Below are 12,684 nucleotides of genomic sequence, written 5' to 3' on the forward strand. Positions count from 1 at the left end.
TCTTTCCTCAAGTATGTATCTCCTTAGAAAATTTCCGATAAGCAGCTGCAAGTTAATCAAGATGTCCCCCATGCACCACTCAACAGAGATGTATGCAAGACAAACCTGTATGGAAAATGACAGTGCTTTTCCTAAACCCTGAAGGAAGTCGGAGGTTTCGAAGCAATCCTTTGGCAGTCAGTCGTACGTGAATGGTGGATAAGGAGAATTTGGGAGACAACAACATGTCTTCAGAGCAGGTGAAAAGATTTCACAGAAGAAACAGCTTCCAGGGACTATCACATACTGTCTTTGTAAACTCAGTACTCTTCAAAGCCAAGAAATAACAGCGGGAGAAAACATGCCTACATAGCAAATGTCATTCCACTGCACATACACAAAAGGGAAAAAAACAAAACAAAACAAAAAAAACCCCAGAGCTATCCAAATGTTCCTGGCTTCCGTTTTCACTTCCAGATGTTGCCAAAACAATACACTTCCTCTGACTAAAATCTCCTGTAAGCAGATCCAGCAGTAAGCAGCCTCTGAATTACATCACACTGTACATGCTTAGAGGTTGTTATGGTTTTCATCAGAGATGGTAAAGGGGAGGAGAAAGTGGGTGGTCTTAGGAGCTTTATATAACAACCAATAAGGTCATGGATTCTCTCACTACTTGAAAGACTGCTAAGGGAAATTAACTACTTTGAGCACTGAATGCTTATTTAGGAATTAGGAGAAAATTAAGATTTCTTTTCAGTCATCTATATTCTGATTTTTAAAATTTTAATTATATTCACAGTGATGACACTGGGCATTTTTTTCAAATATTTTGCATGTAAATCTATATATATACCCGATACTTCGGATACACTTTTTTTTAAAAAAATGGTTTTCAAGGGGCACCTGAGTGGCTCAGTTGTCAAGCGTCTGCCTTCGGCTCAGGTCATGGTCCCAGGGTCCTGGGATCGAGCCCCACATCGGGCTCCCTGCTCAGCGGGAAGCCTGCTTCTCCCTCTCCCACTCCCCCTGCTTGTGTTCCCTCTCTCACTGTGTCTCTGTCAAATAAACAAATAAAATCTTTAAAAAAAATAAAAATAAAAAAAATAAAATGGCTTCAAGTAATAGATGTTCCCAGGTATGGTTTTTTTTTGTTTGTTTGTTTTTTTAAAGATTTTATTTATTTGACAGAGAGAGAGACAGCGAGAGAGGGAACACAAGCAGGGGGAGTGGGAGAGGGAGAAGCAGGCTTCCCGCAGAGCAGGGAGCCCGACGCGGGGCTCGATCCCAGGACCCTGGGTTCATGACCTGAGCCGAAGGCAGACGCTTAACGACTGAGCCACCCAGGTGCCCCTCCCAGGTATGGTTTTTAATAAAACTTCTATTAGTGGCAGATTGATAAAAGGTTCAACTTTAATAGTCATGTTCTGAGGACCTCACTAATCAACAACAACAAAAAAGGTTAACACAATTTCTCTACCAGATGTAATATAATAGTTCCAGAGGAATAAAATTAATCAGGCCACATTTTCAAGAAGAGACTTAACCGTTTTATCAATTGCATTTACGAAAAATCAGGTGGCCTCTCATAGTAATGTTTTGAGACTAGGAACAAGCTAGGATCTGTTTTATTTGGATCTGTTAAATGTTTATCTTGGTAGTTGTAAAAGTACATTAAAATATGATGGCAAAAACTAAAGGAAGATGAAGGTGTGGATGTAAGAAAAGTACCCCACAACATGCTTACTTAAGCAAAGGTAATATTAATAATCAGGAATAACCCAATAACCCTTTTTCCATTAAAAAAAAGAAAACGTGCAAAAAAGGATCTATGTTTGTTTCCAAGATTTCCTCAGAAAACAAGACTTAGAAATAAATTTAGAAAATGTTAGCTGTAAATAACCTCAAGTATTAAATGCTATTAAAAAGTACAGGGGGCAGCAACAGTTTCAGAAAGTCTACAGAACATTTAGGGTGTGAAGAGGGAAGGAGATGGGCAAGAAAGGACATTCTGAATAATTCTTTCTCCCTCTTCCTCAACTCCGGAGCCTATCATCTTAGAAACTGTCAATAAGAGACACAAACCCAAGTATCTTATCAAGGGTTACCTGTGGGAAAGATACAACTTGTTGATACACACAGGATGGATCTTGAAAACACACCGCACCCATGGCAACAGAAGCACAAATAACCAAGGAATTAAAGAAAACTACACTGAGATGTTGCCTTTTCACTTTATCACAGTTTATTATTAAACAATCACCCTTTTTCCAGATTCTGCATGAGTATGTCATAACCACCTCTCCTCCTGCCACTCTCCCCCCCCAAAAAAAACTTGTAACTAAAATATCAATCAGCGTTACAATCATAAATAGAATCAAATTAAATATTGGTGTTAAAAACAGACCTGATACCACCCCATTTCAGATGTCATGCAGTTTTTTGTTCGTTGTTTTGGTTTTTTTTTTGTTTTGTTTTGTTTGGCTTGTGAAGTAATAGCAAACTCTAGGCTATCCTGGTTCAAAGGGAAATCTTTTAGCCTAGACTACCGAAAAGAAGAAATTAGCAACGTGCCACCCACTCATCACATTCATTCAAGTTTTTACTTTATACTAAGCTATACCACATATATCAGAAGTAAACGTCGCTAATGGTCCTTTTAAACAGCAGAACAAGGAACTGTAAGAATAAAAAGTAGCAGTGCTAGTCGGCAAGTTAGAAGTCAGAGAGTAGTCCTTGCTTGTGCAGTCAGGTACACGTACTTACGCGTGCGCCCACGCACACAAACAAAAGGTGTACTAGATAAAAGACTTAACAGCTCCCGCCGGGTTTTCACTTCTTTCCCAACACAGTCTGCCCTCTGGTGGCAAGCTAGCACAAGTGAGCGTTTTCATGAATAGTAACAGCCAACTCTTAGAACCCGGGTGCCTGGTACTCCCCTAAACACTTTATATATAGTCGGTCTTCTAAATAACTGAATGAGTGGTTAGTAGGGAGTTACAACTATTTTTATAGCATATATACTTTGGGGAGGGGTGGACAGGGAAGCACGGATTTAAAAATTGGCTCAAAAAGGTTCCTTTGATTACCTATTTGGTCAGTAATCACTTCTGTACTAGCTGTTGTCTCTGAAGTTACACCAAGTAGAGGAGAAGTACCTGAAGTGCCCATCTTTGTTATTATACAAAGTCCTAACTGAAGAGAATATCTAAAGATCACCAAGGACAGTAAAGAAAAATTTAAGGAACTTTTGTTACCTAAAAACAATGTTATTACAGGTATAGAAATTAGGAATAAGAGGAGTTTTTATGAGGGGCAGCAAAGCTTATGTTACGATGTCAAGTGGAAAAACAAAACCATGATTTAGAATTGTATGGACAGGGGCACCTGGGTGGCTCAGTCAGTTAAGCATCTGCCTTCGGCTCAGGTCATGATCCCAGGGTCCTTAATCAGCAATGGGGAGTCAGCTTCTTCCTCTGCCCCTTCCCCCCTCCTCATGTGTGCGCGCATGCTCTAATTTTTTAAAAAATAAAATTGTATGTATAGTAGGATCCCAATTTTAAAGAACAAGAAAAAATACTGAAGTATTAAAAAATAAATGTCAGCAACGCTGAGTTGGAGTAGGCAGGATTTTCAATTTCTTTGCCATAGGTTTCTCTATTTCCCCCCTTTTTAAAATAAAGATCACATAGTCCAAAAAATTCGACTTTTAAGTAAGTTGAAGTGACAGAATCGCTTTATAAAAAGAGTACAGAATTAAGCGGAGTTTCTATTAATGACACACATAAAAAAACAATAAAAATTGTGGAGAGTCTTTAGTAAGGCTTAATATACAAACAAAAAAAAGATGTGATATGGATGATGTAAGTGTTTAGCAGGTCAATATGTTATAGTATCCTAGTACATTCCAGAGAACCACAGATTCCACTGAGGCCTGTGTAGAACTGTGTGTGTGTATGTGTGTGTATGTGCACACATGGGTGCTTAATTAGACTCAATTTAGAACACAGTGATGTTATGATTCTAGATAGGATTCAAGCATAGGCTGTGCAGGGCTGCTTATAGGACTGATGTGTTTACTACTGATGATCATGAAGAATCTGCAGAAGATTAATATTTAAACCAGGGATTCAGGCATCTCTGCCCAATCTTCCCTAGAACTCCTACACCAGGTGTATCCATCTTAATGTTTATCTCCTACTGTCCCTAACACAACATGACTGCCACTTTCTTCATTTTTATGCCTCATAATCTTTACTGTCTTATGTTCAAATCTCTGTTCGAATCGTAGGAAGTTCAACTCAGGGTCCAATTTTTCCATAATGTCCTCTTCCTTAGTAGGAAGAAGAATGCCTATATTGTGACTATTTTAAAATTCACATAAAACAATTATAAAAAAATTTTAGCCTCCACCTACCCATAAAGATTATAAGTTCTCCAACATCAGTGACATTGCCTTTTATTTCTTTGGTCTCCAAAAAGTGAAAGATGTTTTGTTTTACTCATGTAAAATGTTTTTAAAAACAAAAACCCATCTTCACTGCAGAATATTTCTTAAAAAGTTAAATCACCTATGTATCATAATGCTCTGTAACCAGTTTTTAAACTTAATGCAAGATTAATAAACTTAGTAAACTTAAAAACTTCTCACTTATCTTCCCAAGGCATTAGCTAACCCTCTATAATGCTTTTTAATGGCTTTAAAATTGTCAATGAAATGTCAGTGAACATAAACAAGTGGTTTAACTTAAACAGGGGTTCATTTTTTTTTAAATGATTTTATTTATTTATTTGACAGAGAAAGACACAGCGAGAGAGGGAACACAAGCAAGGGGGAGTGGGAGAGGGAGAAGCGGGCTTCCCGCTGAGCAGGGAGCCTGATGCGGGGCTCGATCCCAGGACCCTGGGATCATGACCTGAGCCAAAGGCAGACGCTTAACCGACTGAGCCACCCAGGCGTCCCTAAACAGGTGCTGTTTAAATCATTCAGTTTGTTTCCAATTTTCCTTCTTTCTAAATAATTCTGAAAGTCAAAATAAAAAAAAAAATCAGTATTTTCCCTTTAAACAATTCTGATAAATGGAATTCCTGGGTAGACGACTTTTGTTCTATGTCCCCACAGTGCCTCCAGAAAGGCTGTTATAATTTATATACCCTCAGTAATATGTATGTGGTACCTGTTCCTCACTCATTCACCATTACCAGGTATTACTCTTAAAAATATACAAGTACTGAGAGCACATTATTTTAATTGGCCACTTGTAAACTTTTTCAGGTCTCCTAGCCCTTCATACTTTTTCTTTTGTGTCTGTCCATCTACATTTCTATTGCAGGGTCATCTTTACTTGCTGGTTTGAAAAAGCTCTATCTGGAATAAATGCGTTACATATCTTGTCCCAGTTTGTTGTTTGCTATTAATACTATTTACAATTTTTGAGACATAACTGATGGAGAACATATTAGTTTCAGGTGTACAGCATGATTCAATACTTGTATAGATTGAAAAATAATCACCACGATAAATCTACTTATGGTTAACATCCATCACCACATTTACAAAGTTTTTGACAAAAGGGAAGTCTAAAACTTTTGTTGTCATAATTATTAATCTTTTCTTTTGTACTAATGTTCCTAGAAAAAGGCCTTTTCTATCTAAGTCTATATTCTTAGCGCTCTTATCATTCTACTTTTTGTTTAAAGGTTCCATCAATATGGAATACTTTTGCATGTAGTGTGTGAAGTAGGAACCTAGCTCCTGCTGAAAAGATAGCCTTTGGCCCAACAAGATTTGCTAAATAATCTACACTTTTCCCTGATGTGAAACCCTAAATTTATCACATATCAAAACAAAATCTGCTTTTTCAGTACAATGAAAGTTATAATCATAAACCAACACTGAAAGACAGGCTCATCCCTTTTTTCACCAGGGGAAATGCTGGCTACACCAGGATTATGTCATCAGAGCAGGTTTGCAACTCTCAACTGTTTCCCAACACTTGGAAATGGTGGGGGGTGGGGGTGGGGAGGAGTACTAAAAGCAACCCTATCCTCTTGTGCTGTATTTAGTAAATGGGTATGCAAGGAGCAGTGCATTTTCTAGTCTCCAAGGCAGACACCATGGCTCCTGAGCCTGATGATCTCAGGTAAAACAGTCAGGGGGCTGGATAAATACATCTCTCATGCTTTGGTATCCCAAACAGCTTTAATGTGCGGTAGAACCAAGGTAATTATAGTATGTGGTATGTGTGACATCTTCCTTATAAACAGTAAACCAAGTTTTATTTAGAATCACTGTTGGCCAAAATCTTTTAGCATCAGATTCTTTAAATAAATTACAGCAGCTAGACCCCATGAGGATGGTTCTTGACTTTAAGTGGCTTTTCCTGCTTGCTTTAAGGATTTAAAGTAATTCAACATCCTGCAAAAGAACTCAGAATAAGCCACTAGAATCCTAAGAACAATGGGAAGGATTCTCATCATCACCATCCCTAGTAGGAGAAGCGGCTACTATTTGAAAGCTTTTTATACAACAATTCTATGAAGTCAAATTTACTCCTATCCTGGGAATTATTCCTAGAACATTCCCATATTCCCAAATGAGAAATTTGAGACTTGGAGAGGCTTAGCAACCAGCCTAAGGTCAGGACACAAGCAGAATGTGACAAGACTAAGATTCAAACCAATATTCAACACCTCAAAAGTTTATTCTCTTTCTACTCCTATTGTCTTATGAAATAATGGAAATGTCTTTGAAGTAACTGATGAAAAGTTAAGCTAGAACAGGGACATACACTTTTCAACTATTACATTAGCCACAATTTAAAAATAATACCCAATTGTTGACCAGAGTATGATGAAGCCAACATTGTTGCAATCATGGTATAAAAGGGATATGGGGCTTTTGGAAAACAATTCACTTATTTGAGTGAAATGACTACAAATACATAGGTTTTGATTTCCTTAAACTACTTTCAAGAATCTATCCCAAGAAATTTCCCCCAACTTTCCCAAGTGAGAATTGCCCAATCATAGAATCATTTATGTATATGTGATAGAGGTACCTCAAATATTTAAGAGGAATAGTTAAAAGTTTCTGCATATGCTAAATGTCAATAGAAGTGATTATTCATGTTAAGCAACAAAACAGGACAGTTATCTGAATTTATTTAAAATCACAAAATTAAAAAAAAAACTAAGGGGTGATATATAAGCTAAACTTTTTCGAATTTAGCAAACTGCTACAATTAAGTGGCCATTTTACTACAGCAAAAGAATATGAAGAGATGGTCAGATTAATCTTCACCACTATTTGTGCTTAAAAAACAACTATCTCAAAGCCAAAGTACAATTATTTAAAATTTAATGCTTAGAGGAACGTATCTGTATGTGGAACAATGTCTTCTGTACCATCTAAAAGACGGTTTGCAAGCAGAATATGAAGAAAGTCAAGGTGCTTTGCAGTCATAGAATATTATAGCAGGGAGAAACCTTAGTGGTCAATCATTTCAATTACACAGGAAACTATTATCAGAGAGGTTACATGATCCACCCCAAGTCACTGGCTATTTCGACACAAGTTAACATCAAAGCTATTTCTCTAAAAGCCAACACACTGACTTTTCCTCAGTGGGCTCATCATAATACTAGGTTAGTCTTAAATAGGTAACCATCAACTAGAAAAATAAATGGAAAAGTCATGTTTATGATTTTTGAAAAAATGCATATTCATGCCACATAATCAAAATTAAACTGCAATGAAGACCCTTTAAAATACATCTTCTCCACTGCAATTATTACAACATTGATTATTAAGGGTTAATTGGAGACAGGAAGTCTCTGTCATATACCTCATTTCTGCTCCATAGATAAAGGCTTTGCCAAAGAAAACCACAACATGATTCATAATTTCCACTTCTTTTCTCATTTAATCAGGAGTTAATTTGTCAATCTGATAACCATACTTGTCAAGGGTTACTGATAATGTCAAAGGTCAATGATATGCTTCGGAAATAAGGCATGAGGTCAGTCCAACATTATGAAAAGGAAAAATGTCTAATGCTAATAGTTTATTGTAGAGAAGGGATAATATACTGGGATTATTTACAATGCCTATCAGAAAAAAATATCCTTTATAACAGTTTACATGATTATAGACTTGAGACATGAATGAAGAATGCCTTTCCATGTTTCACATTTAATTGAGATTAAGACAGGCATATTAGATTTATTTAACCAGCACTTTTATTGTGACCAATATCAACAGCACCTTCCAAAGCATAGAAAAGTTGCATACAAATACCAAAAGAACTGTAAAACTTATATTTTGAAAATTACAAAAATTATTGAAGGAAACTGAAGCTCTAACTAAAAGGGAAGCCCTTCCATATTCATGGCTCAAAATACCTGATATTGTAAAAATGGCAATACACCACAAATTCATCCACAGATTCAACACAATCTCTACCAAAATCCCAGCTGACTTCTTTGCAGAAATGGACACTGACCCAAAAGTTCATATAGAAATTCAAAGAACCCAGAATAGGCCTAAGAATCTTGAAAATGAACAAGTTAGAAAATTCACACTTCCTGATGTCAAAGCTTATTATATACCACACTAAGCAACAGTGTGGTATTAGCAAAGAGAGACACATAGATCCATGCAATAGATTTGAGAGTCCAGAAATAAATTCTTACATTTATAGGCAACTTTTTTTAACAAAGATGCCAAGACATTTCAATGATGGAAAGATTATTGTTTTCAACAAATGGTGCTGGGACAACTGGATATCTACATGTAAAAGAATGAAGCTGGACCCTCTATTTCATTTACAAAAATTAACTTAAAATGGATCACAGGCCTAAGTCTAAGAGCTTAAAGTATAAAAATCTTATAAGAAAATATAGACATTGGGCACCTGGGTGGCTCAGTTGGTTAGGCGACTGCCTTCGGCTCAGGTCATGATCCTGGAGTCCCTGGATTGAGTCCCGCATCGGGCTCCCTGCTCGGCAGGGAGTCTGCTTCTCCCTCTGACCCTCCTCCCTCATGTGCTCTCTCTCAAATAAATAAATAAAATCTTTAAAAAAAAAAAAAAAGAAAATATAGACATAAATCTTTATGACCTTGCATCAATCAATGGCTTCTTCCACAGAACATCAGAATCAGAGAGAGGATCAAGGTGGCCAAGTAGGAGAATCCTGAGCTTACCTCCTCCCCCAGACACATCAAGCCTTCAACTACATATACGACAACTCTCTGAGAATGCCCTCAAGACTAGCAGAACAGCTCTTCCACAGACAAAGCTATAAAGGAAAAGCAACATCAAGAAGGACAGGAGGGGTAGAGACACAGTTTCTATGGGACCCATACCTCCAACACAACAATACACAAGAAGGAGGGCTATCACAGGCCCAGAGATCCTCCCTGAGGAGCAAGGGGTTCAAGCCCCACATTGGGCACCTCTACCCTGAGGGCCTGGCACCCGGAAACGAGTCCCTCATTGAATATCAATGAGGCTGAACTCTGGGAGAACTGGAGGGCTACAGAAAACCAAGATTCCATTCTCAAAAGGCCTGTGCACAAACTTACTTGCTCTGAGACATAGCAAAGCAGCAGTTTGAAAAGCACCTGGGCCACACATGAATGAGATTTGCTGACTAATTTTAGGGTATGTGCTGAAGGAGCAGGGATCTGCAGGAACTTCTCCATGACAGAAGTGCTAGCTGGTGCCATTTCTTGCCCTCCTGTCTAGCTGGCCTAACACTGGTGGGTACCAGTTCTAACACTCTCCATCTACACTACCAGCACCACTTGCCCTACCCCACACTCCTCTGTGGAGGTACCATATTCAACACACCCATAACAGAAGACAAAGTGACTCCAGCCCTACCTCACCCAGCAGGAGAACCCTGATGGGACCAGTCTCGCCCCACGATCCAAGAAGCTTTTACATGCAACACCAGTAGGCAGCCTCAGACAGAATGATGCCCTGCTAAAGCAGCTCCTGCCAGGAATTGGAAGGGGACCAGCCCTACCCACTGGTTTGTCCACAAAAATAGTGATCAAATGAAAGAGGAATGAACACAAAGCCCAAAAAAGGAGACACCATGGAATGCCTGATTCTGATGACCAGGGGGGACTGTGCTTCCGGGCCCCATAGGACACTTTCTACATAAAGCCAATCCTTCAAGACCAGGAGACATAACTGATCTACCTAATACACAGAAACGAACATAGATAGTCAGGCAAAACAAGGAGACAGGAATATCTTTCAAACAAAGGAACAAGACAGAACCTCAGAAAAAGAACAAAGATAAGCCATCTATCTGATAGAGAGATCAAAATAATGTTCATAAATACATCTAACAGAAGAGAAGTATGGAGGAACAGAGGGAGAACTTCAACAAGGAGATAGCTAACTTAAAAAAAACAACAACTATAGCTCAGAATGCAATAACTGAAATGAAAAACACACTAGAGAGAATCAACAGCAGATGAGAGAATGCAGAAAAACAGATTAGTGACCTGGAAGACAGAAGAGTGGAAATGATCCAAGCTCAACAGCAAAAAGAAAAAAACATTTTTTAAATGAGGATGGTTTCAGAAACCTATATGATAATATCAAGCATATTAACATTTGTATTCTGGGGTCCCAGAAGGAGAAATGACAGAGAAAGGGACACAAAACTTATTTGAAGATATAATGGCTCAAAACTTTTCTAACCTGAGGAAGGAAGCAGACATCCAGGTCCAGCAAGCACAGAGAGCCCCAAACAAGATGAACCCCAAGAGGTTGACAAGAAAACACATTAATAATTAAATGTAAAAAATGAAAGATAAGGAGGGGCACCTGGCTGGCTTAGTGGGTAAAGCATGCAACTCTCGATCTCAGAGGTGAGAGTTCAAGTCCCATGTTGGCTGTAGAGATTACTTAAAAATAAAATCTTTTAAAAAATGTAAGATAAGGAGAGAATCTTAAAAGCAGCAAGAGGAAAGCAATTAGTTACATACAAGGGAACCACCATTAGACTATCAACTGACTTTGCAGCAGAAACCTCAGGTCAGAAGTAAGTGGCATGCTATATTCAAAGTCCAAAAAGAAAAAAATTCTACAACCAGAAGACTCTCCCCAGCCAGATTATCATTCAGAATTGAAGAAGAGATAAAGTTTCCCAGACAAACAAACATCAAAGGAGTTCATCACCATGAAGTTGGCCTTACAAGAAATATTAGAGACCTTTTTTTAAGAAGAAAAGGTCATGGGGTACCTGAGTGACTCAGTCAGTTAAGTGTCCGACTCTTGATTTTGGCTCAGGTCATGATCTTGGGTTGTGGGATTGGCCCTGTGTCAGGCTCTGCACTCTGCTTGAGATTCTCTCTCTTCTTCTCCCTCTGCCCCTCCCCCTGCTCACACATGCTCGTGCTCTAAAATAAATAAATCTTAAGGAAAAAAAAAAGAAAAGGTCATAACCAGAAGAAAATAATGAAAGAAAAAAAACTCTCACTGGTAAAAGCACACATATGGTAAAGATAGTGGGTCAATCACTTATAAAAATAGTATAAAGATTAAAAGACAAAGGCAATAAAATCAATTGTATCCACAATAATTATAGCAGGTATACCAAAATAAAAAGATGTAAAATATGACATCAAGTACATCAAACACTGAGAGAGAGGGAGTAGAAATATAGTGCTTAAAATGTTCAAACTTAAGTAACCACCAACTTAATATAAATTGCTATATATATAGGGTGTTATATATAAATCTCACGATAACCACAAACCAAAGACCTATAAGAGATAAGCAAAAAATAGAGAAAGAAATCCAAACAGAACACTAAAGAATAACATCAAAACACAAGGGAAGAGAGCAAGAGAAGGAGAAGGCAACAGAAAAGAACTACAAAAACAACAAAATGGCAATAAATACGTATCTCAATGATTACTTTAAATGGATTAAATGCTCCAATCAAAGACATAGGCTAGTTGAATGGATGAAAAAACAAGACCCATCTATATGTTGCCTACAAAAGACTCCCTTCAGACCTAAGGACACACATACTAAAAGTGAAGGATAAAAAAAAATATACCATGCAAATAGAAAAAGAAATCTGGGATAGCAATACTCATATCAGACAAAGTAGACTTTACAACAAAGACTAACAAAGAAGGGAATTACATAACAAAGGGATCAATCCAACAAAAACAATTTAAAAATTATAAACATCAATGCACCCAACATAGGAGCACCTAAATAGACAAAGCCAATATTAACAGACATAAAGGGAGAAATTGACAATAGTATAATAAGATCAGGGGACTTTAACACTCCACTTACATAAGTAGGTATCATTCAGACAAAAATCAGTAAGGAAAGAGTAGCCTTAAAATTACAGGCCACCATCCCTGGTGAACATCGATGCAAAAATCCTCAACAGTATGTTAGAAAACCAAATTCAACAATACATCAAAAGGATCATACACCATGATCAAGTGAGATTTATTCCAGATGTGCAATGGTGGATCAACATCCACAAATCAATCAACATGATACACCACCTTAACAAAATGAAGGATAAATATCTAATGATTATCTCAATAGATGCAGAAAAAGCACCTGACAAAATTTAACATTGATTTATGATAAAAACTCTGAAGAAAATGGTTATACAGGGAATATACCTCAGCATAATAAAGGCCATATATAA

The 12,684-nt window shown here is 37.6% G+C and overlaps 1 protein-coding gene across 5 annotated transcripts in view; it reads right to left on the minus strand.

The window, feature by feature from the left end:
* The window catches only part of MTUS1 (microtubule associated scaffold protein 1), a 167,825-nt gene that overhangs the window by 53,195 nt on the left and 101,946 nt on the right, over positions 1 to 12,684 (minus strand). The window contains exon 1 of one of the 5 annotated variants that reach the window (XM_035004153.1): positions 106 to 623. The exons of the other annotated variants lie outside the window; for them this stretch is intronic. Within the exon in view, the coding sequence (XP_034860044.1) occupies positions 106 to 226 (121 nt within the window). The 5' untranslated portion in view covers positions 227 to 623. Of the gene's footprint in view, positions 1 to 105; positions 624 to 12,684 lie in introns of those variants that run through there. 5 annotated transcript variants of the gene reach the window in all.

Source organism: Mirounga leonina, unplaced genomic scaffold (assembly GCF_011800145.1).
Source record: "Mirounga leonina isolate KUSES-001 unplaced genomic scaffold, KU_Mleo_1.0 Mir_128, whole genome shotgun sequence".
Classification (NCBI taxonomy): domain Eukaryota; kingdom Metazoa; phylum Chordata; class Mammalia; order Carnivora; family Phocidae; genus Mirounga; species Mirounga leonina.